Source organism: Perca fluviatilis, chromosome 11 (genome assembly GCF_010015445.1).
Source record: "Perca fluviatilis chromosome 11, GENO_Pfluv_1.0, whole genome shotgun sequence".
In the NCBI taxonomy this organism is placed as follows: domain Eukaryota; kingdom Metazoa; phylum Chordata; class Actinopteri; order Perciformes; family Percidae; genus Perca; species Perca fluviatilis.
The window spans coordinates 10,710,256-10,736,338 of NC_053122.1; the positions used below are offsets into that span (position 1 = coordinate 10,710,256).

The 26,083-nt window shown below is 39.5% G+C and overlaps 1 protein-coding gene across 4 annotated transcripts in view; it reads left to right on the plus strand.

Moving 5' to 3' along the window:
• The window catches only part of astn1 (astrotactin 1), a 566,677-nt gene that overhangs the window by 411,550 nt on the left and 129,044 nt on the right, over positions 1–26,083 (plus strand). For all 4 annotated transcript variants that reach the window (XM_039816837.1, XM_039816835.1, XM_039816836.1 and 1 more), the window contains 2 exons: positions 19,478–19,613; positions 24,731–24,831. In XM_039816837.1, coding sequence (XP_039672771.1) covers positions 19,478–19,613; positions 24,731–24,831 — 237 coding nt within the window. The remainder of the gene's footprint in view (positions 1–19,477; positions 19,614–24,730; positions 24,832–26,083) is intronic.

Below are 26,083 nucleotides of genomic sequence, written 5' to 3' on the forward strand. Positions count from 1 at the left end.
TTCATTCTTTCAATTGCATCAGACTTAAAAACTCTTTCATACATCAATCTATCCTATTGTTAAACCAGCTACATTAAATCCAGTGCAATATTTATTCAGGGTTACAAGTCTCCAATACCTTGTCTGTGTGTATGTTTGTATGTAACATTTTTTTATCAATGACCTTTAACTATATGCTTGTGTTTCCATAAAAGAAAATTGAAAATACATTCTGTACTGGCTAAATGTCTCCATAAGGTGAAAGAAACAACACCTCATCTTTGAGAAATGCTTTCACATAGTTTCACTTTGTCTGCTGGGCATCCGGAAGACGGGATGACCTAATACATGCAAGACACATGTGCACATACTCACTCTTTTATATATATTTATTCTGCTGGTCATTCACAATGTGACATTACTCAGATTCACACTTTTTTCTTCTGAGTTGGACTTGAAAAGCCAAACCAACATCACAGACAACTAATGGGACAAATCTTCTAATCAAGACAGGGCATTACTAAAAGACTTCATTAGATACAAAAAGAGTATTCACTTAAAATGTGGTGACAGCTGTCACCAACCTCAAAATGTACAGGACAAAGCTCTATCTAATTCATTTTATTTGTGCCATATTATCAGCTGTGTAATTTCTGATAGCAGCTTTTAACTGCCTTAAAATAAATGAATTAAAAAGTGAAACTTTGGCTTCAAGCGAAACTTTGGCTTCAATCTTTGTTGGAAACCTGATGGGCCTTTTTGGGCATCATCATTAAAACAATAAATTAACTATATGTCAGGGGTTAAACTACACTGGTTAATCAGTCTATTTGACATGTGGTCATGGAATTATTAAAAAACATATCAGTTATAGCATTCCGGTACTGTCTGATTCACCTCCATCGCTGCTTTTATCCTTTTCCATGTGGATTTGTTACTCTTCTTGTAAATACCACACACAACCTTCTCTGTTGCACTCTACAAACAGCTCTTACACTGCATGCAAATGAATAGCAGAGCGAACTGTGCTTGTATGCTCAAAGAAAGGAAGGCCTTAGCATTTACCTTAGTTGCCACCAGGGGCCATTCTAGGATCAGATCTTTAGGGGGGCTCAGCCCCTAATGAGAATGTGACACAGATACAGTGCCTTCCAAAAGTGTTAAGCCCTAACCAGCATTATCAGATATGCCATTATCAGTTAGCGTTTTTCTCTGCTTTAACATGTCAGGATAGCTGTAAACAATGGGAGAAAACTTGGAAAGAGATGCAGCGTGTCTGTGCTGTTTTACATGAGAAACAAGTCAAAGAGAAGTGTCTTTCATTGCACACTAATGAATAAGAGTCAATAAGAAAAGGAAAGGGTTCTCAAAAGAAAGGACAGAAGGATGTATAGTCACTACAGAAGCAATCTAACCATTATACCACCTCCATCCACTATACAAAAAACAAGCTGTCCTTCCATCAGGACAGCTCCTTTGGTGCTGAAAGGACAGCGGCTGATTAAACTGTTTTCACCATGATCTTCACTGTCTAATATGAGGAATACTACCAAAACTGCTGGTCAGGTCACTAGACAGAAGACATGATTTTACAGGCCTTTGAAGCCTCAGTGGAACCGACAATTTCATCGTGAAACAGTGGGCCGTGATGGATTGTGGTAGATTTAGTACACTAGTTGAAATCTGCCTGATTTGAATGACTCCCTACGGGGGATTGTGCTTCACTCAAGTCGGTGTGAACTCATTTGTAGAAATAGAAGTTGGTTGCGTGAGAGGAACAACTGACAGGCAGCCTAAACACTCCAGAAGCACTTTAAAAAAATTGTCAGTGTTTTACTAATAAGAGAGGGGAGCTCAATTGAGACAACTTGTAAGGGGAAAGACAGATAAACAAAAAGGGATGGGGGGGGGAGTAACAGAGTTGAAAGAAAGCAGAACTATTGAGGGAAGCCAAAATCTTGACCTTCCCCATAAAACCACATAAGTGGACATGCAGGTTTAGTTTTATTGTTTGGTAACTGTTCAGTTGTTTACAAGGCATGATGGACATGCAACATTCATCCTTTTGATAAAATGCTGGTTTGTTATTGACTGATATATCCACCTTTGGATGGCGCCCAGACTTTGGAATGCTTTACCAACTAGCATCAGGTTTGCGGAGAATGTGGATTGTTTTAAGGGACAAGTGAAGACTCACTTGTTCAGGCTAGCATTCGGGTAGCCTATGTCTTTTATTTATTTGAAAATTGATTCTGTTGTACTTGTATCTTATTCTATTGACTATTTTTACCATGTTTTATTGTTTATGCACATTGTAAAGCACTTTGTGACATTGTCTGTGAAAAGCGCTGTATAAATAAAATGTACTTACTTACTTACTTACTTTGTCCAAAGTGTTACATTCCTCTATTGACATATTTGGCAAAATGTATGGTTGGCGTTCAAAGTGTTCTCACAGCAACTGCTATCAATTTGGTCAGATGCACTTCTATCAAATTATAAAACAATGTATTGCCTCTCTGAAGATGTAATGTTCTATGAATTGCACTGCCATGACGCAAATGGCAGCTCTGCAGCACACATATCAATCACAAATTGGGAGAAAGGGCTGTTCTTTCTGTAGTTCTTTAAAAGTAAAAAAAAAAAAAAAAAAAAAAAAACTTTGTGTGGCCAAACATCATGGTCTGGTAGTGGTTGTGACCAGTGCTGAAATGCCAAGAAATAACAGTGAAGGGTTTGTCGTGATCTGTTGTTGTTGTGTTGCTGGTCTCTTTGCCTTTTTCAATGGAAAGGTAGAGAACCAAGTCCAGATGTTATTTGTTAAGGATTTTACTGCGCGTGTGTGTGTGTGTGTGTGTGTGTGTGTGTGTGTGTGTGTGTGTGTGTGTGTGTGTGTGTGTGTGTGTGTGTGTGTGTGTGTGTGTGTGTGTGTGTGTGTGTGTGTGTGTGTGTGTGTGCCAATTACAGCTAGTTACAAGGAAGCTGTCTGCTTTAACTGAAGTGGATAAATTGGAGTGAAACCTGTTGCAGGATAGAACGAGGAGAACATTCAGGCCAAAGTGTTTACCATTACAGGCAGCATCTGTGTGTTTGTGTATACAGTAATTGTGTTTGTGTGTGTGTGCTCTCTCCCACTCGCCGCCTCACTCTTGTTTTGCCCCCTCCTCTGAGTTCATCAGGTTCATGATACGTGCCTCTCTAAAGCTGATTTCTGCTTTAGTGGATGACTGATTTAACTGTAAAACATGGTGCTATAATAGCAGAAGAGAAACAAAAGAAAATGTAGACTTGACATTATTACATTGTGAAATACAACTCAGTTGCCATTCTGATGTTATTGCAGGACCAGAGCCATAGAGATATGAGTTGCGACACTCGTTGATCTTGCTAGCGGGGTGGTCACGTGGTTCATGTAAGCCTGTATAGTTCCAAACACACGCAGCGCTGTCATGTTCTCCTATGGGACTGACAGCAGCGATTGCGATATTGAATAATAAATATGAATAAAAACACATACCCATGTACTTGTTTGATAGTTATTGCATATTTGTAAATGTCAGTTTTACATTTGGAGTGGTAAGGTGACAACTGAAAGCTATGTATAGATACGTTTTAAAGTTTTGGAGGGAACGCTTCATGTCCGTGTTAGCATGAGTAGCACTAGGCTACTGTCTTGTATTGTCCTTCGTGTCACGGGGACTTGTTTAGTTTATTTACATTTTGTATTAGCCTGTCCAAACGCGTTTGCACCACTGGTTATAAAACCCTTCAGCAAATGCAGATTCTACTGCCTAACATCTGCACGCTGCAAAGGAGGCTACAGCATGTAAATCTGGAGCCAGGAGTTTTGGGGGTTAGTGTTTGAGATGCTGAGTGTTTAATAAAACAAATCCTCTCCACATATATTAGGCTGAGGTTTGTGGAACAAAAAACAAGTGGGAACAAGTATGAATAAGAGCAACAAAGTAGAGCCAGGAATAGGGGGAATAGTATAAGTAAGTATAAGAATAGTATAGTATAAGTGATTAATTAACAAAAAATATCCTCCACATATATCAGGCTGAGGTTAAGGATTCAATCATAGTGCATCAGGGCTGAGAGGAAGGTAAACAACCGTGATAAGGGCTACCTCGACAGCAAGAGTCAGACTAAGAAGGCAATTTCAACACAGCAGACTTCCTCACCTAAGGTCATAACATCTAGTCCACTGCCAAACACCTTACTGGTTGCCATGGATGTATTTGGCCTCTCCATCCCCGGCACACCATCTGCAGCCTCCAGTCGCCTCTTATTTCAGCAGCCAGCAGCCACCACCAGCAGCCGTCGCCAGCACCAGCTAGGGCTGCTCGAATATGAAAAGAGATATGATCATAATTATTTCGGTCAATATTGAAATCACGATAATTTAACACTATTACTTGTTGACTTCTGGAAAGATGTTGCAATTATTGAACTTAAAAAACAGTGGAAAACGTTAAATAAATCAACAGTAAAAAAAACAACTGTGAAATTTGCCTTAAAGGTCCCATGGCATGAAAATGTCACTTTATGAGGTTTTTTAACATTAATATGCGTTCCCCCAGCCTGCCTATGGTCCCCAATTGGCTTAAAATGGTGATAAGTGTAAACCGAGCCCTGAGTATCCTACTCTGCCTTTGAGAAAATGAAAGATCAGATGAGCCGTTCTGGAATCTTGCTTGTTATGAGGTCATAACAAGCGAGGTTACCTCCCCTTTCTCTGCTTTGCCCGCCCGGAGAATTTGGCCAACCCATGGGAGAGAGACATCATGGCTTTCAAACGAGAAAAGTGGCAGTTGGTCAAGGCCACACCCCCACCCTCCACCTGGCTCCACCCTCTCTCCTCCTCAATAGCTAGAGACACAAAAATGGCACATCCTAAGGAAAGCTCATTGTGGGACTGGCTCTAGTGGCTGTAATTCTGCACCAAGGCTGAATTTCGGGAAAAAGACTTCAGATATAGTATTAGGGGACCACTAAGGTCTATATAAAAGCATCCAAAGAGCACCATGTCATGGGACCTTTAATACTTTTTTTATATTTAAACTTATGTCACTGTCATATGTCACTTACTGATATTTTTTGTGTGGAATAATTTGTATTTATACATGTAATCCAACAGCCCTTTCAAGGGTATAATTAAACAAACGCAACCTTATTTCTAGACACTTAGCTGACTAGCTAACACCGTCAGGTTCAGTAGATAAAACCTAAATAAAACCCGTCCTTAATCAACCTTAATGATCCTAGTAATCCAACATCAATAACTAACTAAATAAAAGTTGTCAGAGATTCACTACTGAACTTCGTAATTGTTGGTGTAGTGATACCTTCCCAGCTGGCGAAGTGAAGCTAACAAACGAGCTAACAAACTAGCAAGCAATCGGTCGGCTACCAAGATAAAAAATATATATAATTACGTTGTGCACACATACAAATAAAGATCAGTATATGCATCATAAAGGGCCTCTGATAAAATATAGACAGTTGACAATTCAAAAGAGGTAGCTATTTAATCAACTTACCTCAGAAGTTACTCGACGGCCAGCAATGAAAATGAATGTCCGACGCCGTGAATGGATTGTTTGGAACTATGCGAGACTGCATACCCCGGAAGTAGGCGACAAAAAGCGTACAACGGAGTCAAATGGGAGTGTCGCCACTCTGTCTTTCTCTATCACTCTGTGCAGGACTAATTGTATTGCATAGCATTTTAAGAAAAATGATTATGTGCTTTTGTTCTAACAGTTGGATAAGAAGATTAATGATTAACTATAGAGCTGGAGTCGAGATGTGCTTAGTGTAGCTTAGCTTAAAGACTGAAGACAGAGTCCTGCACGGATCCAGTTTTGCAAACTTGCCCGCAACCACAAAGTTCAGTACCGGAACCAACCCGTTACCCGCAATTATATCAAAATCAAATCCAGTGTAACTGATGTCAATCAATCCCTGTGCCAGTTTGTATATATTGTATGTATAAACAATGCACTAAAAAAAATATTTTTGTTCTCACCCGCTGCCAGCCCGCATTTATTTCATTTTTAAACGTGCCCATATACAGTACAGGCCAAAAGTTTGGACACACCTTCTCATTCAATGCGTTTTCTTTATTTTCATGACTATTTAGATTGTAGATTCTCTCTGAAAGCATCAAAACTAAGAATGAACACATGTGGAATTATGTACTTAACAAAAAAGTGTGAAATAACTGAAAACATGGTCAAATAGCCCTTACACAGCCTGGAGGTGTGTTTGGGGTCATTGTCCTGTTGAAAAATAAATGATGGTCCAACTAAACGCAAACCGGACGGGATGGCATGTCACTGCAGGATGCTGCGGTAGCTATGCTGGTTCAGTATTCCTTCAATTTTGAATAAATCCCCAACAGTGTCACCAGCAAAGCACCCCCACACCATCACACCTCCTCCTCCATGCTTCACGGTGGGAACCAGGCATGTAGAATCCAACCGTTCATCTTTTCTGCGTCGCACAAAGACACGGTGGTTGGAACCAAAGATCTCAAATTTGGACTCATCAGACCAAAGCACACATTTCCACTGGTCTAATGTCCATTCCTTGTGTTTCCTGGCCCAAACAAATCTCTTCTGCTTGTTGCCTCTCCTTAGCAGTGGTTTCCTAGCAGCTACTTGACCATGAAGGCCTGATTCGCACAGTCTCCTCTTAACAGTTGTTCTAGAGATGTGTCTGCTGCTAGAACTCTGTGTGGCATTCATCTGGTCTCTAATCTGAGCTGCTGTTAACTTGTGATTTCTGAGGCTGGTGACTTGGATGAACTTATCCTCAGCAGCAGAGGTGACTCTTGGTCTTCCTTTCCTGGGGCGGTCCTCATGTGAGCCAGTTTCGTTGTAGCGCTTGATGGTTTTTGCGACTGCACTTGGGGACACATTCAAAGTTTTCGCAATTTTCCGGACTGACTGACCTTCATTTGTTAAAGTAATGATGGTCACTCGTTTCTCTTTAATTAGCTGATTGGTTCTTGCCATAATATGAATTCTAACAGTTGTCCAATAGGGCTGTCGGCTGTGTATTAACCTGACTTCTGCACAACACAACTGATGGTCACAACCCCATTAATAAGGGAAAACATTCCACTAATTAACCCTGACAAGGCACACCTGTGAAGTGAAAACCATTTCAGGTGACTACCTCATGAAGCTCATTGAGAGAACACCAAGGGTTTGTAGCGCTATCAAAAAAGCAAAGGGTGGCTACTTTGAGGAATCTAAAATATAAGACGTTTTCAGTTATTTCACACTTTTTTGTTAAGTACATAATTCCATATGTGTTCATTCATAGTTTTGATGCCTTCAGTGAGAATCTACAATGTAAATGGTCATGAAAATAGAGAAAACGCATTGAATGAGAAGGTGTGTCCAAACTTTTTGCCTGTACTGTACCTGTGAATTTATATAAAAATATTTCTTAACCGTTACACTACTTTTTTGCAGGTTTCCTGATCTGGTGCGGGACTCTGACTGGAAGCAGTTGAGTTAAAGTTAAAAAGTAAAAAAATACCTACCAACATCTCATTTGTTTAACCTCTGCAGAAATCGAATTGTAGTAACTGTGCGTAACACCCTGAAGATTTATTGTCACAATGAGGTTGCCAGGTTCTGTACCATCGTGTAAGTACAGAAAGCAAAACTGAAACTTGTGCACAGTGACCTAAAGTCTCAGATACTGGGTAGATGTTGTTTGTCAAAAAATAGCTCAGATACGTTACTTCCTCCTAAAATCACATTCTCCTTCTGAGTGGAATAAACCAAGAAGATACATCACGTTCATTTGTCATTTGTTCATTTGTTTGAGTATTTTAGAATTTTAGATAAAGGCTAGCCTGCCTGCTAGCTATGGGCCTGCCCTTAGTCTTTAAGTGAAACATGTCTCAACTCCAGCTCTGTATATAACGCACAGACAGGAAAGACTATCTGATGTCTGATAGACATTAAGATTCCAAGTAAAAACATTATCGTCTTTAAAGCACCTGTCCTTTCCATTAAGAAGCAGAGAAACAGCAGTGGATTGGCTGAAAGGGTCGACGCACACACGCGTGCACGCGCGCACACACACACACATGCACACTAAGGGTTCAGGCCTGCACAACTGAACTGATGACATCAGGCAGGACTTCAAAAGGTGAGACATCCCATAACTCACATCAGTCTCCTGGCAATCCTTGATTTTTCCAACAAATCATACTTTAAGAATGCTGAGGGTAAACAACTCCAGCTGAATGACAAGTTCCTCAAAGTGAACTGTGTCTCCACGGTGTGTGGCATCTTATTGCTCTGCGTAGAACATGATTTTCCATTGCAAGTGGGACTCTGTTTTACTTAACCTGATTTAAATCTATTATCTTTAAAGAGACAATTCATTTGGTGTTACCTTTGGTCATATTTGGAATGTTATGCTCTGTGTAACACACAGAGTGGGTTTCCATCTGGCTGTTTTTATGCACATTTTCAATCCCAAAAAAAGCTTTTACACTTGCGAGAAACATTTGTGTATCAATGAAGTACAACTTGATAAAGTGTGATGTAAACAGAATTACAGAATGAAGCAGATAACTTAAAAGTCCAACTGAAGCCACATGCCGTGCCTGAGGGTCACTCCTCGGATTCTCAATAGTTTAGTCAATAGTGAGCAGTTTCGGTCCCCATTTTGCGTCATCACTGCCAGGTGTTGTGTCACGGATCTGTCATTTTTCCATCTATAAAATGCAGCGTGTTGCATTGTGATTGTTTGCAGAAAGTAGTGTACATGCGCACATAGGCACATGGAAAAAGTTAGCCTTTCTGCCAGAAAACCTGGTTAGGTTTAGGTTAGGCAAAAAAACTACTTGGTTAGGTTTAGGAAAAGATCATGGTTTGGGTTAAAATATACCCTTTCTGGCAGAAAGCCCTGAGGGCTAACTCCAATGTGCTGTTCATGCCAAGCGGCAACCTCAGGTCCTGAAAAGTGAAGACAATGCGGAAGTGCCTTAAACCTGCATTTTTTTCTAATGGCCAGCAAAAGGTGACTTCACTGGTTGCACAAAGAAGTCTGATTGTATAGAAGTCTATGAAGAAATGACCCTACTTCTCACTTGATTTGCTACCTCAGTTAACATTTTAATAATGAGTTTATGGTCTCAATCACTAGCTTTAAATCATCTTCAGCAGCAGCATGATGTTCATTTTGTAAATGATAATTACAGCAGATTTCCTGATTTCACTAAAAAGACAGATTTACACTTCCCAACTGAACCTTAAACAGTCTATGAAGGTCATCCGGATGAGCCGGCCTGGCTGTGCAGTAGAAATGAAACGCATGATCATGTTCCTCAGATGGGAAGCACAGCCTGTTAACACCAAGTAAGAGAAAATACATTTCAATATGTTTTGAAAGATCTAAGTTACTCAAAATGTGCAATTTTGTCTTGCCAACCGTCACTTCCAAGATGGGATAAAAATCAGACCTTCAATTTCCTCTTTTGATTCAAAGTGTCATTCATTTGCTGTTTTGCCACCACCTGTAATCTCTTCACTATACAAAAGATCTATATTCTCCTTCATGTCATTGTTTTATTTCACTAAACATTACGACTATAAGATTTTTGATAGATAATAATTGCGTCGGAACCCATGCTTTGAAAAATTGCTTTCTTTTTTGTCCTGCGGCTCACAGTAAATCTAGGAACTCCTTGCTTCTGTAAAGTTGTAGCATTCTTAAGGGGCCTTATGCGTGTGCAGAGGATGTACAATCATAATAACCCTGTAGGGGACAAGTTTGCAACCTGGGCAGAGATTCACGGTGATAAAAACACTCAGGAATTAAGCCTATAAGTGGAATAATCTGTGCAAGGTCAAAATTCTTCACACACTGTTTTGTTAGGAATATTCAAGTTCATACTGTAGTACCTCTCACTAGCTGGCCAAGTCTGCAGCCATCAAGGTTGAAGTATTGCTCTGATTCGCTTCCAGAATAATTTTTTTTTATTTTTTAAGCTAGCTGTCTGTCAGCAATCAACGCACAAGAGAAACATTTTGTTTCTTTGTATTTTCCCCTGGTGTTGAGTCATGTCCATAAATGCCATGGCAGCACACAGTGTTCGCAGTGTTACCCGTTTCCTTTAACTGAGGTATTTGTTAGTGTCAAGTTAGGTGCACTTTCTGTTCTTCTGGCCAGTAGGCCACTTAAATAAAGAATTCCTATCGTCACGACAGTGCACGGTGGGGTTCCTCAAACTGTTTTCACTGGGCTGGCAACCACAGTTCTGCTGCTTCAGGTGGTTTACAGAGGAGACTGGCAGGACAGATGGGATTGACATGAAAGATTGGACAGATAAAGAATGGATGGCAGCTCTTTAACCCACGAAGTAATAATGTTATGCAGGTTTAGTTCACCACAGTCTAAAGTGATCCAAAGGCTTTAAGGTGTTTTCATATTTTCAGACACCCATATCTGCACCAATGCTGTGTTTTAATGAGCTTAGGACTTTGTGTTTGAGCAAGGGCTTGTTAAAGGGTTCATGAACAATTGTTTTACAGCCAGTTTCCCTTCTCCTCCTCCTCCTCCTCCTCCTGCACAACATTACAACATGTGAGCAAGGCAGTTTGGGAGTCAGAGCAGACAGGGTTGTGTGTATGTGAAAATGGATCACCCAATTGTACTTGGCTAACAACCCTTTAATCACAGTCCATTTTATACTGCAAAGGCAAAATACGTGCCTTGACATCAGTGATTGAGGTGAGGCCAAACGTTAAAAATGTTCAAGAAAGCAATGTAACAGATTTCTTTGGACGGAAGGAGAATTCCTGTGTATCTCAACCTGGGGTCTTATGTGTTTAGCTTTGGCCATCATGTTGGTTAACTTTGTAGCAAATCTCTGAGATCTGGGAACACACCAACAGTGCTACAGTGAACTCCGAAAGAACAAGAACTATGAGTGGTCCGGCTAATGCTAAGTAATGTAGGTCCAAGTTGAACCTGGAGGCCAGTCTGTAAACTGTGATGGATGTTAACAACAGATTGGGTTGTAATTTAATCTTAATTTGTTTTGTCTTCCAAATAAATTTAACTAATCTGGGTTTATCTACAACCTGTCTAATAGTCTGACTGCTGTCCTACTGCTTGTCCCATCAGACTTGTCTTAAGCGATGTTGCCTTGTTCAGCATTTAACTTTGTTAGCACAATGTTATTATTACCAATTAAAAGGATAGCTCAAACTACGAAAATAGGACCAAAGTATTATTAAACTAAAATTTTCCTCTTAAAGAATAGGTTCTGATTTTTTTTTTTCTCAGATGTTGTGTGTGACTTTGCAATTTAATGTTACTCCGTTTGTGACTTGGATGTTAGACAGTACAGGTACTGTTAAGGAGTTAGATGTGAAGTTCAAGGATTTTTGCATTGCATTGAACATTATTAGAATATGTTAATATATGAATTTAACAGCATTCAAAACAAATATTATCGTATCGTTGTTTTTCATTTTATTCATTGGTTTGTGAAATACACATTTCTTCAGTTAAAAACTGAAACCATGCTATCTTTTATTTTTTCATGCCTAAATATATATATCTTTATTTAACCAGGTAAAAGTCTCTTTTTTTTCAAGAATAACCTCGCCAAGAGGGCCTCATAATTATTGTTACAACAATAAACACAAACAATACAGACAAACAACATTTGTATTTGTCACAACAAATACAAATATCACACACTACACATTTTCTAAATACAATAAAAAAGAAAAGAAAAATATATTATAAAGCATAAATAGGCACTTAAAAAAAACAAAGAGGAATAAAACCGCTTAGGAAGATAATCCTGACTGAAGTTGTCTAAATTCATGCATGAATTAACAAATTAGGGAAATGCAGATCGTCTCTGTTAACAGCTTTCCCATTCAACATGACATAACTTTTATTAGCCACAGGGATTTGAAAAACATGCATCATCCAGGAAATGAACTACAGTGCTGTGCTGCCGTAGGAGAACATAACGTCATGTAAACTGCGTGCTTAATGCTTAGCATGCCATCAAGCTTTAGGGCTCATGAGAGGCGAGAGGTAGCCTGCTTTCTTGAGTCAGCATGGAGTCTGTATAGAGGGGAGGAATGATTTCACACATATGGCATGTGAGTATATAGACTTTTAGAAACCCCAACTTATCCTTTAAGTGCCGGACCAGAACACACTCATCATTTTTGTTGCGGCCATATGTGTTTTGGAAGCCACTCACAGACAATCTCATCCTAACCACAGGGGCAACCAGATCAGAAAAACACCCATGCTGTATGGGCAATTTCAAAAGGTAATGACAAACAACCAGCTTTGTCGTCACAGTTGGAAGATTTATTGAGTCCAATATATAGACAAATACAGTACACCCAGCCCAGGTAAATCCCTGTTCAAAAAGCACTACATTGTTCTGCTGCAGTGTTCATGAGAAAATCGGCACAGTGACATGTGACAGAAAAGCAAACACAGGAAATTGTTTAACCTCTTTCTGTCCTGTGTTTTTCTTGCTCTCTAGTGTAGCTGAAAGGGAAAATAATAATATAAAGCTCAATGCTGGTTTCTCCTATTTTTCCAGCCACAAAATAAATTGAATTTGTTCCATGAATGGTTAGGAAAGAAAGTACATCCATTCTAAGTTACACCTAGACTGTTTTTATTAGAGCTTTAAGTATGTTTTAGTTAGCCTCATAAAGGTCTGCGGTGTGAGACCTTTGTGGTAAACACGGTGTGAAATACAGTAGTTACTATGGTCACAAATCCAAAGTGAACAGCTTGTGTTGCTTAGACAGGCCATAACTGTATATGAGGATTGATGTTAGTCGCAATTTCCCATTCAGAGCTCAACTTGCTCAGATATTGAGAGAATTACCCAACATATTTCCAAAGGGCGTTCTCCCGCGAGGTTACAAACACTGTTTCCTTTTTATACACCTCCTTACACGCTAGACAGACATTCAAACCGGCTTTGCAATTAATATGCTAAGTGGTGCAAAGCCTTACAATGTCACTTTTCATTTACATCACCAGCACTGTTTATATCTTTCACTCGAGTGTCAGTCTCTGCACTGGGTAAACACCATCTCTCTGACAGCTGCTGCACACCTTTTTTCTTCTTCAGGCTCTCTCTCCATGACTCCATGGCACTTGGCCTGCTGTTTACCAGCTGGTGACACAGGCCAGGGTTGACAGGGAAGACATAGGTGACCACCTTAGAGCACCCATCACTCACACATACACATATTTACACACCCACGCAGGCACACAGTGAGGGAAAGCTCTTGTGGAGGCAAGGCCCAGGTGACCACCTCGGGGCGTCCATCACTTCACACACATATTGTATAAATACACACAGACAGGCACTGCTTGTGTATCGGAGGGTCACAGATGACCACCTCAGAGCACCCATCACTTCACACACCTTTGCACACAAGCAGACTTGGCTTTTCAAAGCAGAGGGTTTTTCCTCTTACAGTGAAACACACACCTCGGTGGCCAAATGCCCTTTTGACGTACGCAGGGCCAGCTGGGAAAACATAGCTAGCTGCGTGTGTCTCCGCCAGCCTGGGCAGTAGGAAAGAAGCCCTGAAGAGGAGCTGATGGAAACGCAGGAGGTGGGGGTCAGAGGGTGGCTTCTCTCTCATGTGAGGGTCTCAGGTTAAGTCAGGTGTTATTATTGATTCAGTGGTGTATTGGTAGGTGGGTATACTGTACCTAGGGGTTAAAGTGGGCCGTAACGATCCGGCACCTTGGGTTAATAAGTAATTTAATCTAATTGGCAGTTTAATACATCAGTGTTTCTTTTTCGTTTAATGCCAGGAAGGGGGCGCTGCCTTAAAGGTGAAGGTCAGGGAATAAAGATCTCTTTGCACGGTCAATGCCATAGATTAAATGAAATATTTCAACATGACTGGCTACAGCCTATATCTGGCTATTTTAGGTAGGTAGACTTTATGGTAAATCCCCCCCATGCACCATGTACCTGCGTCATGCACCACTACATCTCTGCCTTGATTGTATCTGTTAAAGCTTTTTCAGATATTGTTTATAAATATAATCAAAACATTTTATTGAGTTTTATGTATTTTACAAGCCTTTTGTCAAAGGTAGATCATGCTTAAAGTGAAAAAAAAAAAGGTTTTCTTAAATTTGTTTTACGCAAGGTTTATGGTTTTGACACCTATTTATTGCGTGTGATATATAGTGTGTGTTGTTTTTATAACCTTGGAGATGACGTCAAGACTTTTTTTAGGCGTCAAGATTAAGTTATTTAAAATGTGGGGGAGCTAGACCTAGAGGTGAGAGAAAACTTTTTAGCTAAAGACGGTTGTTTGGAATGTGCTGGGGAAAAGTGGGCGGACAGTAAATGAGTAACACTTTTCTCCCTCAGCATAGAGTGTCTAGATGCCCTTAAACATCCATCTGCAGCAGTAAAGTTGACTGAATGGACCTTATGTATCACTGCAACACCAAACACGTTGTTCTTTTTTATCTTTCTCTGAGTAGCTAGGCTAACTGAAAGTTAATGGCCAAGAGTGCTATATTTTTTCTCTAAGGTTTTTTTGTCAGATGTATCTAACCATGCCTGTGTCTGATCATTCTGTCAATAAAATCTCTGTGTCACACATATTAACATTAGTGTCATTTTCACTAACTAGGCTAGTGCAGTGCCTGTTGAAAACATGCCTGTTTGGAACGGGCCAATTGCTTGGACTCTGGTATTGCTGCTTGATCCCTCATCCAAACAACTTCACACTTGGGTCCAGGACTTAGGGCCGTTTTACAGTCGCCGTAGCCGAGCTGGCGCGCACCAATGTGACGTCAAAATGACGTAGATCTCGCTGCCGCGCCAGGATTTTGAGTGCGCGACCAGAGGGCTCTCAGAGTGACTGCAAGTCTCTCTTGTAAACTTACTGGGTTAATGAAAGGCTTGATCCAACGAAGTAGGTCCTCGAATCAAATCAAAGCATTGATGTCAATGCTGCTGCCACTTCTGCCCTTGTTTACCTTTTTCTTCTTCTTCTAGTCCGTAGAAATAGCAAAGTCGGTAGCCTTTCCTCATTAGGGCTACCTCTGTTCAGGAAAAGACTGCAACTAATGTCGCAACCACCACGCGTGAGTATAAACAGTTACGGCGCTCCCATGACTTCACACTGGCGCTCGAACAGGTTGGCTGCGGCGAGTATACCCCACGTTTTAGCCAAAAAATTTGAACATCGACAACTTCTCGGTCCCTCCCCCCTTTCCGCTTAAACCCAAAACGGTGTCCTAAGCCCCTCCCCCTACAAGGAGAATGAATGCGTGTGCATGAGCAGTGATTGACACGCAGTTAGACACCCCACCTGGCCCTGATTGGTGCATCTGAACAGGGAGTTGTGGATTTTTGCAAATCGCACTACAGGCTGTAGGTGGTGCCAGAGGAGCCAGATTTTTTTAAATTACCTGCTTCATGTTGTTCTACTGGAACATAGGGTCAGTTTCAGCAAATATGACAGAAAGTTAGTTTTATAAGGTTTACCTACTGCACCTTTAATCACAACCTAGTGATAGAGCCCTAGTGTCAAAAGATGCCCCTTCCTGCACATTATGTGCTTATTAAAAACCATAACGTTACGTTAGCACCGAGATCAAAAGCTGATGATGCGTTATTAAGCAACCTCCTCGTCTACTGATAAAAAATGTTAACGCCTATTATTGTGAATACTAAAAAATGCCATTATGCCAAATGCAAAGTTTACATTATGCCTGGTTAAGTTCCGAAACGTTAAGTTTTATATATAAAGGTTTTATGTGTGATTGCATTCTAATGTTAGTAAAGCCAAAAACACAGTATAGTTCAACTTTTACTTTGCTTGAAAGTTGTTGGCTCTAAATTCTCTTTATGGATTAGCCAGACTATTGCTCTATTAATACATTTTAAACCTACAGCCATTACCGGCTCAAACATACAATTTTAACGGGTGGAATCCACCCATTGAGAACAGCTTCGGAAAATCCATAACATAAACGGTTCTAACGGGTAGAATTCGTGGACAACTGCTTCGGAAACCCCGAATTGCAGCAGCATAGCGGCTAGTAATGTTAACGGTAAGCTAGCTTCTAGGTCAATATAAAAAAAACCTCACTAACAAATTACCAACTTAATTAGCGGCCTATCGGTAATGTTACACATAATACACTTTGGCTACCACAAAATCACACTAGCTACTACAAAAGCACAAGTTGACATTACAGTGCCATGTTAAAATGTAGCTAAGGTAACGTTAACATCAGCTAATGTTAAACATTATATTAGCTAGCTAGCAAACTACAGTGTTAGCATTTACGTCATTCTTGATTATTTATATATTACATAAAATAACTGCATGCCTTTTAATATTGACTTACCTTCAAAAAGAAGACGTAAAATAAAAAAGGTATATCCTTCGATCATAAATGAAGTCGCTAATCCTTCCGTCATAAAGATGTCCTGCTTCTTTTTTCCAATCTCCGTCTTCACTGTCCAAAATGTCCAATTGGCGTGATGGTTCTACACATACGCGGAGCACTGCTTTTTCTTTTCTGGTTTTTAAAGGCGGTTGGCATCCAAAAAGTTATATTAACGCCAACTATTGAATTTGAACTAAAATCACCACTTATTACAAACCATAATCGTCCCACTTATGACCCACTATTCTCTAATTTCAGTTTAAAAGAGCATAACCTTTCAACTGCTGCAACTTCACGAACTCACATACCCAGAAATCATTGCTTGTGTGTAATCTTGCAAGTTACCTCGACAGGTCAAAAAATACTAACGGCTACAGAAAAAAAAATTGATTTGTTGTTAACATTATTATTTTTGTTATTATTATTATTATTATTATTATTATTATTATTATTATTATCATTGTTTTTTTCTATTTTTACATTTTCATTCAGATATTTGAATTAGTCTATGATCAAAATAGAAGTAGTATACAATTTACATACAATTCACATAAATTAATGTTTTTTGATTATATTTAATGGTGTTTTTTTTAAAACAACAACAGACATTATTTCAACCACATTTCAACGTTGAAGGTTGGTCATGTGCCGGCTGGGATACAGTTATGAGCACTTCTGTCTTATTTGTGTCTCACTGAATCAGTCGTTCACACAGGCATGTTCAACTTCTATCTGTGGACATGTTGTTATGCCTGTATGCACAAAAAACAGCGTAATGTGTTGTTATAAACTGGTTTTGCTAACAATGGCTAACCGGGCTAGAGGTAGCTAATGAAAACAGTGAAAATCCGACTTGTAAATGGAACGCATTCAACTCGGGTGTAATGTAATTACCAGCTCTGGCTTCAGAGTTCCGAGATAAGTGGAACGCACTACCGTAATAAAATGTTTTACATGGTAAATAATTATTTTTTCAGGCCTAAAATCCACACTGTTTTTCCATTATGGCTGTGAAGTTGGCATTACATTTCATCCTAGGTTGTTTTAAAAAGGATTTTAAAAGTCTTAAATTGAACGTGAAGAAACCTGGGGGTAACGTTACCCTGTGGAGTACACGTCATATGCTAACAGCTAGCTATGTGGAACCAGGCTATTTCCAGGAACAAAAGCCTTAATTTGCATCTTAATTTTGCTATTCGGGACCAGGAACAAAAGCGCTCGTTCTGAAAGCTACATCGCTGATGCTTTAAATGTTTGAGCTTGCTACAAGCTAGCTCTCTTTGTTCATATGTTGTTGAATGTACAGTGAGCGATGGAGAGCGAGCTGTACCCAGCATGTCGCTAAGGTGGTAAACCAGTTATTATGGTCTCATCTTAATACGCTATACAGTGTGTAGCTAGGCTACATCATGCACTACTAGTAAATGTGTCCTGAAAATCTCACCAGCTCACACTCGACATGCACTTTCTCAGCAATACACAAGCCAAATGTGAAGTTGATCGGATTAACTTTTTAAAAAAAATCGACAGACAGAGACTCCTTCCATTTTAGTGAGATGGTTGACAACTCTCTTCCTTAAGAAATCAGGGCTCTAGACTGCGAATAAATGGTGGCCTTTTGCGACCAAAATTTGAGTGTGCAACTGAATTTTACATCCAGTCTCACATGTGCGACCAGTGAAGTTGCCCCCCTTTTTTACATGTTAAACGTCAAAATTTCGGTACCTGAGAGCGTGTAAGCACAAGCTTATCTGTCCTCTCTGAAAATTGACAGAGAGCAGAGCTCTGACACAAACATGTGCTGCAGACGGTCCAAACTACGTCGGCTCTGCAGTTTTGTTGAAGTCACAGTGAGTCATGGAAATGCCAATTAAGTGGTTTCAAGTCTGGTTACAGTTTTTCATAACTTCACGCAAACAGCGTTTAATATGATTAATGGCGAGCCGAAAGCGGTCGCGGTGCTGTTGACGTTACACTTCCTCGGAGACGAGCAGGCACAACAGTGGTTTCTGTGCCCTGGTGACTGACTGACAGGATGAGGTTGTAAGGCAAGGCAACTTTATTTCTACAGCACATTTCAGCAACAAGGCAATTCACAGTGATTTACATCAAACAGTAAAGAGCAATTAAAAATGGTCATGATGAAAATAAAACAGGCTAAAAAATAATAATAAATAATAAATACTATACAATTCCATGTTGTATCTTCAAAAGTGACACTGAATTTGAAACAGTATATTTTAATTTCTGCATCTATTATCAAAGTATTTATTAGTAATACAGTGGAAATTAGTAGAAATGTGAATATTTGGTTAGCATGTTGATTTACGGTGTGTGCCCCTATATTTTCTGGTTTTGCCCCTAAAATTTTCAGTTGGTGGCCACTGTGCTCCTAGTGAAAAAAGTTAGTCTGGAGCCTCCTAAGTTAAGCTTTTTTTCTTTCATGGACAGACCCTACAAGTACATACTGTACTTAAAGTGTGTGTTGTGGTAGAACAAAGCATCTGTTTTACATTGTGTTAAGATGTCTGTTTACAGTGCAGCAGTGAGCAAGTTGCATTAATCTAGACCTACAGTAAGCGGCATATCCCCGTTCTGCAGATACCTTATTAAGCCTGGGGGATATTCAGCAGTGCTGCCTTTATTACCTCAAAGTACCTTGAAAAAATGTATTACACTAAATAATGCACCATGTTTACATTTGCTCAACAATCTAATTGTGTAAGAGCTAAACAGTAGTAAAGAAGAAGTTGTCCAATAGTAGCCTCAAGAGTTTTGACTTAAATTGAGATTTTTGTAACAATAAGCAAAGCAAAGTTACTCTTAATGGAACATTACTGTAAAAAGAGAAAATCAAGAAAAGAGCAGACAAGAAATCAAAACTTGTTTTGAGGGCAAAAACCTCAACAACCCTAAATTATTAATCATTACATTTAGTAAGTCTCATCTCAAACTCTGCATAAATCTCTTTTGAGGTAAACCCTTGGGTGAATTATGACTCTGAATGTATCTTTTCTCTCTCCCACAGAAACCCTTTTGAGCTTTGTGGATGACATCTTGTCTGGGGCCAGGTCGCCATGTGTGATGTTAGGGGACATCCCCAACCTCCTGTCCTCCTCCATCAGCATGATCATTCGCTGCCTGGAGCCTGACACCACATACATGTAAGTCCCTCTCTTCTTTTCTAATGAACAAGCAAACTGAACTGACCCAGTAACCAGATCTCATTCCAAATTGGTTCTAAAAGGAGCTTCTGCACTGTCGGATGGGTTGAGTGTGAAGGTAAAGCAAATAGCTGCCTTGCTTTATTCACACCAGTTTGACTGCATTTAGAAACATGTTCCATTTCTATAAAATACACTCACATTCTAAGCAAGTTTTGAGTATGTATTGTGTTCACAATTATTAAAAAGTGAATAAATTAAGTATCCTTCAAAGTCAGTATTCATACTAAAAACAGTTGCTGTTTGAGTTTGCTGCTGCAGGAAACTTTTGTCCCACAATGCATTGCACAGAGAAAATACTGTAGGTGCTACGCACAGCTAGAAAAGATTAGAGTAATTGCGAATGTGGTGAGACAGCTACAGAAAGACCAAAACAAGAAACAACAGAAATCATCTTTAAAAAAATATTAGCTTTTCTCTTTGTGAAGTTTTATTGTCAGTGCCATTCAAAGTCACAGTTGAATTGACATGTCATGTTGCAAAAATGGCATCATTTCCTGTCAGAATAAAAAAGTTCAATATGCTGATTTAATGTATACTAACTGCAAAAACAGTATACTATAAATATTAGTTGTTTATAGAATCTACAATTAGTTTGTAGTATGAAATGGGGAAACATTTATTCACAGACTTTTATAAAACATTTATAAACAGACATTTGCTGTTCCTAGCTAACTGATTTCTGTGCATTTGTTAATGTGTTTAGCTTAGATAAAGTTAGCACAAAGTAAGCAGTGGGAACTACAGTAGCTAGCCTAGCTCCATCAAACCTGCCTTTCAACATCTCCAAAGTGGCACATTAACAAGTTGGTGTATGTAGAAATACAAAACAACAAGCAGTTATCTTCCACATTTGGAGCTATCTACTGACTAAAACCAACCTATCAGCATTCACTTTGAACTTGAAGCCAATTTTTGCCCTGTGTTATTTGTGCAGATTTGACAGCTTTTAGTTTTGACTTTGAATTAAAAAATATTACTGTTTTGGAGTTGCCAAAGAAGGCACAGGGATTTCCTGCTTGTTGTTTTTATTCGTTATTTAGCGAGCTATCATAAAAACCGACAATCTGCACTGAGCTATGATACACACCCCACTTAGCTATCTGTATTAAACAAACAGGGAGAAAGTTCATATTGATCTTCTCATGGAACTCTGGGTAAGACAGCATGGATAAACTTCCCTTAAATGGAGTACTCCTTTATCACAACGACCAGCAGGTTAAAATTAAGTGTCCTTTTTTTTACTTCCACTAGGGTGTTGCAAATATAAACATTTTTACACGTAGTGCCTTTGATGTACCTTAGCATGCCATAATCTTGGCTTATTTGTGTCAATCTAAACACTGAAGGCTGGTTTATTTATCCTACAATCTACGGAAACTTCTTTATGTTAATGGTGTGTTCCTACTAAACACAAAGCAATTTTTTTGCGTAAAAATGATTGTAGCTGTCTGTGGGTGATGAAATTGCAGAGCTGTGTGCGCCTCCAGATGATGATATAAACGCGTTTGGTTTTCCGATATATCTGGGACTTTAGCAACAGATAAAACGCAGCTATAGTGGTTATTTTGGTCATTGTGGATGGCAAAAAAAAATCGTTGTTGGTACATTGAGCCCCTCTTCCTTCCGTACGTAACATGAATAAAACACAAATGATCCCGCAATCAGGCTAAAGGCGAAAATTCGTTTGACATTTTATCAAGATTAAGACATACTTTATTGATCCCGCAAGGGGAAATTACATTTTGTGAACTCAGTATAAGTAATTATATATATTCTTCCTAAGTGAGTATGCAATATTAAAGTGCTCATATTATGCTCATTTTCATGTTCATAATTGTATTTAGAGGTTGTACCAGAATAGGTTTATGTGGTTTGAAGGTGCAATATGTAATTCTGACAGCTAGTGTTTAAAAAAGTTACTGCAGTACAAATTCAAAATACTGGAGAGTCGTTTCCCCCGCCCCCTCCTCCCCAGACTTGAAGTTCACGTTGGTTGCCAGGCTGAGACCGCAGCATCCACAACTATGTTGCTAGACGATTGTCTCACATAGCCAGACATTACTTCACAGCACAGCAGAGTAGCTAATGTTAGATGCTAGTCTCACATAGCCAGACATTACTCCACAGCACAGCGGAGTAGCTAACGTTAGATGATGGCTATATTGACAGCCATAAAAGCCCGTGCTCACGTGGAGCTCTGTACCCAACTGACAGACACACTTCCTAGGCTTAGAATTACAGTAGGAACCGCCAACAACCCCACAACCTCGCCGTCCTCTCCATATGCCAGACAGATACACTTCCTTGGCTTAGAATTACAATAGGAACCGCTAAAAATACCACTACCTTGCCGACGGAACACACTTCATTGGCTTAGAATTACGGCAACAATCGCTAAACACACTGCAAACTGTCCTCAGTCCTCTCTCTCTGGGTTTAAAATAACTCACCATTGTTGGCTACGGCCGCTGAACTACACGTTGTAAACAGCCGTGGCCCTCTTGCCTGGTCCTCCGGTAACATTAGCAGTTAGCATGGCGGCGTTAGCCAGGACTAGCCAGGACCAGTCGGGATCACTTTACTGGCTGTGTCTCAATTGTTTTTGCGAGTAACCAACTCGGGTACTCTAGCTATATAATTCAATGTGAGTACACAAATGTTGAAATGACATAAAATGCCCGTCCCTAGTGGCTGTGATAAATTAGCCTGAAGCTAATGCTTACCTGTTCAGGAGGAAATAAGCCAACTCTGCGTCCTTTTGGGCTCTAAGCTGTCTCCATCTTTCAAATACATCTCCAATATTTACCAGGGGGTTGTTACGTCTCTGGTCACGCAACATGCTGTTTTTTGTTTTTTTAGGGCGGGTAGAATCTTTCTCCGTTCATCCCGTTTGTTTGTTTGCTGCTTTCATGGCTGTACTAACGTTACAGCTGTAGTTTTTACATGTATCTCTGGCAACCCGGCCTGGCTGTCAAACTGGGCAGTTGATAACAACACACAGGCCAAAACACAAACAGAAATTCCGTCACGGAACGGAAATTTCAAAATAAGAAAATACTGGCATTAGCATTGTTGTCAGAAAAGATAGTATTTCAACTTAGCATATTTCCTTAATATTTGATTACGCATTGGGGTCATTTTGGGATTTATTACAGTAAATATATTACATATTGGACCTTTAATTTTCAGAAAACACCATATATTTGTTGTACTGCACATTGCTGCAGCTCCTCTTTTCACCCTGTGTGTTGAGCTCTCGGTTTTAGCTGCAGAGTGAGACATCTCACATCTTTGTTGGGAGTCGCACATGTGAATGTAAGTACTGCTAGCTTTTCAGTTGCAGAGTATGAGGGATTGCCATGCTAGCAGCTAGGTGAGCATTATAACGTGTGTTACAAAGTGACGCACGTTTGTCACAGAAGTAAAGGCTGGACTACAATAGAGCTGTTTGGAGCAGTTTGTGAACAGTGTTTTCTCTGGAAGATGGTAAGTCCCTTTGGGGTGGACTTTGGGCTTTTTCACTTTGTAAACCTATAATGTGCACAAAAAGATACATAACACGATAAAGGAAAGGGAAAAAAACACAATATGAGTACTTTCAGTGGGTCAAATACAGGCTGAGTCAGAAGTTCATGACCACAATATAGTTTCCAGATGTATTTATAGTTCTTAGGGAAAGAGTGAGTTTATTCCCAAGTGAAGTATTCACATACTGTACCAACCACTAACTAAATGTGTTGGGTGTGACACGTTTCCTGACCAAGGTAATTCAGGGTTATTTCAGAGCTAGGCATTCGAGTAATGGTTTCAGCTAAGGTAACTTTTTTGTTGCAAGTAGTTTTTTAGTCCGAATAATTTGGGTGATTTTAGGTTAAAAATAATTGATACCTGAAATAAATTTGTAATCCACCACAAATTTTTTGATTTTACATTTGAATAGTTCTTTATTCTGTCTGTGTGTGTGTGTGTGTGTGTATGCCTGAATGAAGAAGTTTAACAATGTGATGCAGTAACTAAGATATTTCACACACAGATACACACACCAGATGCTCTCATACACATGCTGACACTTATCTCACAGACTGCCAGGAGGGAAGCCACACACACGTCGTAGGTAGGAAAGGCAGATTAAGGTGGAGAGAAAGAAATGGAGAAGCAGAGGCAACGTCTGTGTTAGAGAAAGAAAAAGAGGGACGAGTGAGAAAATAAAAATGAAGAGGGAAAACCTCTTTGTTGTATGTGGGCTGAGTGAGCAGCTACACATGCCATGTTAATCCCAGCATCAGCGGGGCTCCTGCTCTCTCCATCCTGACTGGCAGCTCATTCATCTCTTCGAGCCTTGGCGTCGTCTCTACCTTAAGGGCGCTGTACACTCCTTATGGTCTATACAGACAGAGCCCTCACAAAGCTTAGGATTGGTGCCTTTTAGGTTGGAAATGTATTGTGTGTGGAGAAATGTGCACTATTATGTAAGCGTGACACAGGAAACATACTCTGCAGCTGTATCAAAAGTCTTTGAAGACACGTTGGAAAGGGTTTTAATGTTTAAAGTCTGTCGCTCGAAATATATCAAGTATCTCTTTTCAGTGAATTATGCATATCTGTAGTCCATAAATCTTGTTTTATCTGTAACTGCAATTTGAGTAAAATATCTCTATATATCTCCAGGCTGATGATAAAAATGTGATGGAATTTATCCTCTGCTACTGCTTGTAATTTGTTGCTGCTGCAGGTGGATGCAGTTTGTGTTTTTCTCACTAGGTGGAGATATTTATTCAGTGAAGTGACTATTAGCTTATTATCCCTGTAAAGAAGTGCTTATTGTCAGCCTAGCACTAGTGAAAGTCCTGTATTGGCAATGCAGGCTTTCATCTACAACAAGGGGAGCCTTCTAATTGAATCAACAACTGCATGAAATGATGTTGCTACAGCAGATTCATCAAAGTCCATTGCTGGAAATCTATACGACCGGATTAGGTTTTGTAGAGAATGATTTATCACTCACAATCAGCAGCAGATTGTATAATGAGTTTCATGTGTGTTTATGTGTCTAGGTTCCGGCTGTGGGCAGTAGACAACACAGGGCGCCGTTCTAGTCCAAGTGAAGTCACTATTAAAACTCCGTGTCCAACTGTGGATGACGTCAAAGCACAAGGTGAGGAAAGACACACAGCTAAAGTCGGAGAGGTGAATCATCTTTCTGTAGTGATCACAGGTGGCTCACATAGATGGGTTTCATCTTCCAACACTGTACATGTCCTTGAGGTGATTGTGAGGAAGTTTACCTTCTACATTTTGCTACATTTATGTACAGGAATATAATCATCAGATGAAATTAGGGAGATAATGTTTCTCAATTTGCTAGTATCTGAAAATAAGAACGGCTAACTCAAAGGACAGACGTTTGCTCTTTTTGTTTGCAGCTTTGTTTCAAGACCTCACAAAACAGATGTTAAAGATCACTTTCAGATCAGATAGAGTAATTCATAAAGTCACAGAGATAGTTTTCCTCTCTGGAACAGGACTGTTTATGGTCACTGAAAACTACAATTCCATGCGGATATTCAATTTTTTTTTTTGACTATGACAAATTGTTATTCCATAGAGTCAAAAATTAAATAAGAGTGAAAGTTGAAACTCTTTGCTGCTCCGTACATGCACGAGGTTTATAGCCAAGATGTTATTGCGGATCCTGCTGCTGATTTGAATCGGCCAATGCAAAAATGCTCCAACCAGTGAAGTGTGATACTACTGGCTTACCCTGTTGATTTCAATGCCTGGAAATACATGAATGGTGTGAAATACAATACATCCACTCTGTGGCTCCGTTTTGAACGGATTGTATTGGCATTGTTAACCAGGACAGGTGGATACCGTAAGTTCCTTACCTGATTGAAAAACGAGTTACCAATTTAAAGAATATCCTCAACCACTTTGGCTTTAGATTGTTATGTTTATGATTTATTAATTTGAAGATGTTATCATTGTGAAAATATGCATGTAGAATGACATCTGTCTTAATAATCTAAAATGCAAAATGGGGCAGAGGTAGTTAATAAAAAGCATCAAATTTCCACTAATGGAGACCCCATAGATTTATCCTATTGTTTGACAGAAAGTCGTTTGTGGTGGAATATTTATTGGAGGCTAAAGTTCTCTCTCAATAGGACCTCAAATCCTAACCGCATCTCTAGAGCTGAAATGGTTAGTCGACTGATTGGTTAGTCGAAAAACTATTTTGATGATCAGTCAATAATTTTTTTTATCATCAAAAATGATCTAGTTTCTCATGTGAGGATTTTCTGCTTTTCTCTTTATGTGATAGTACACTGAATATCTTTGAGTTTGGGTCAGTGCACCATACAAAAGAAGACATTTGAAAAAGTCACCTTTATGAAAATGAATCT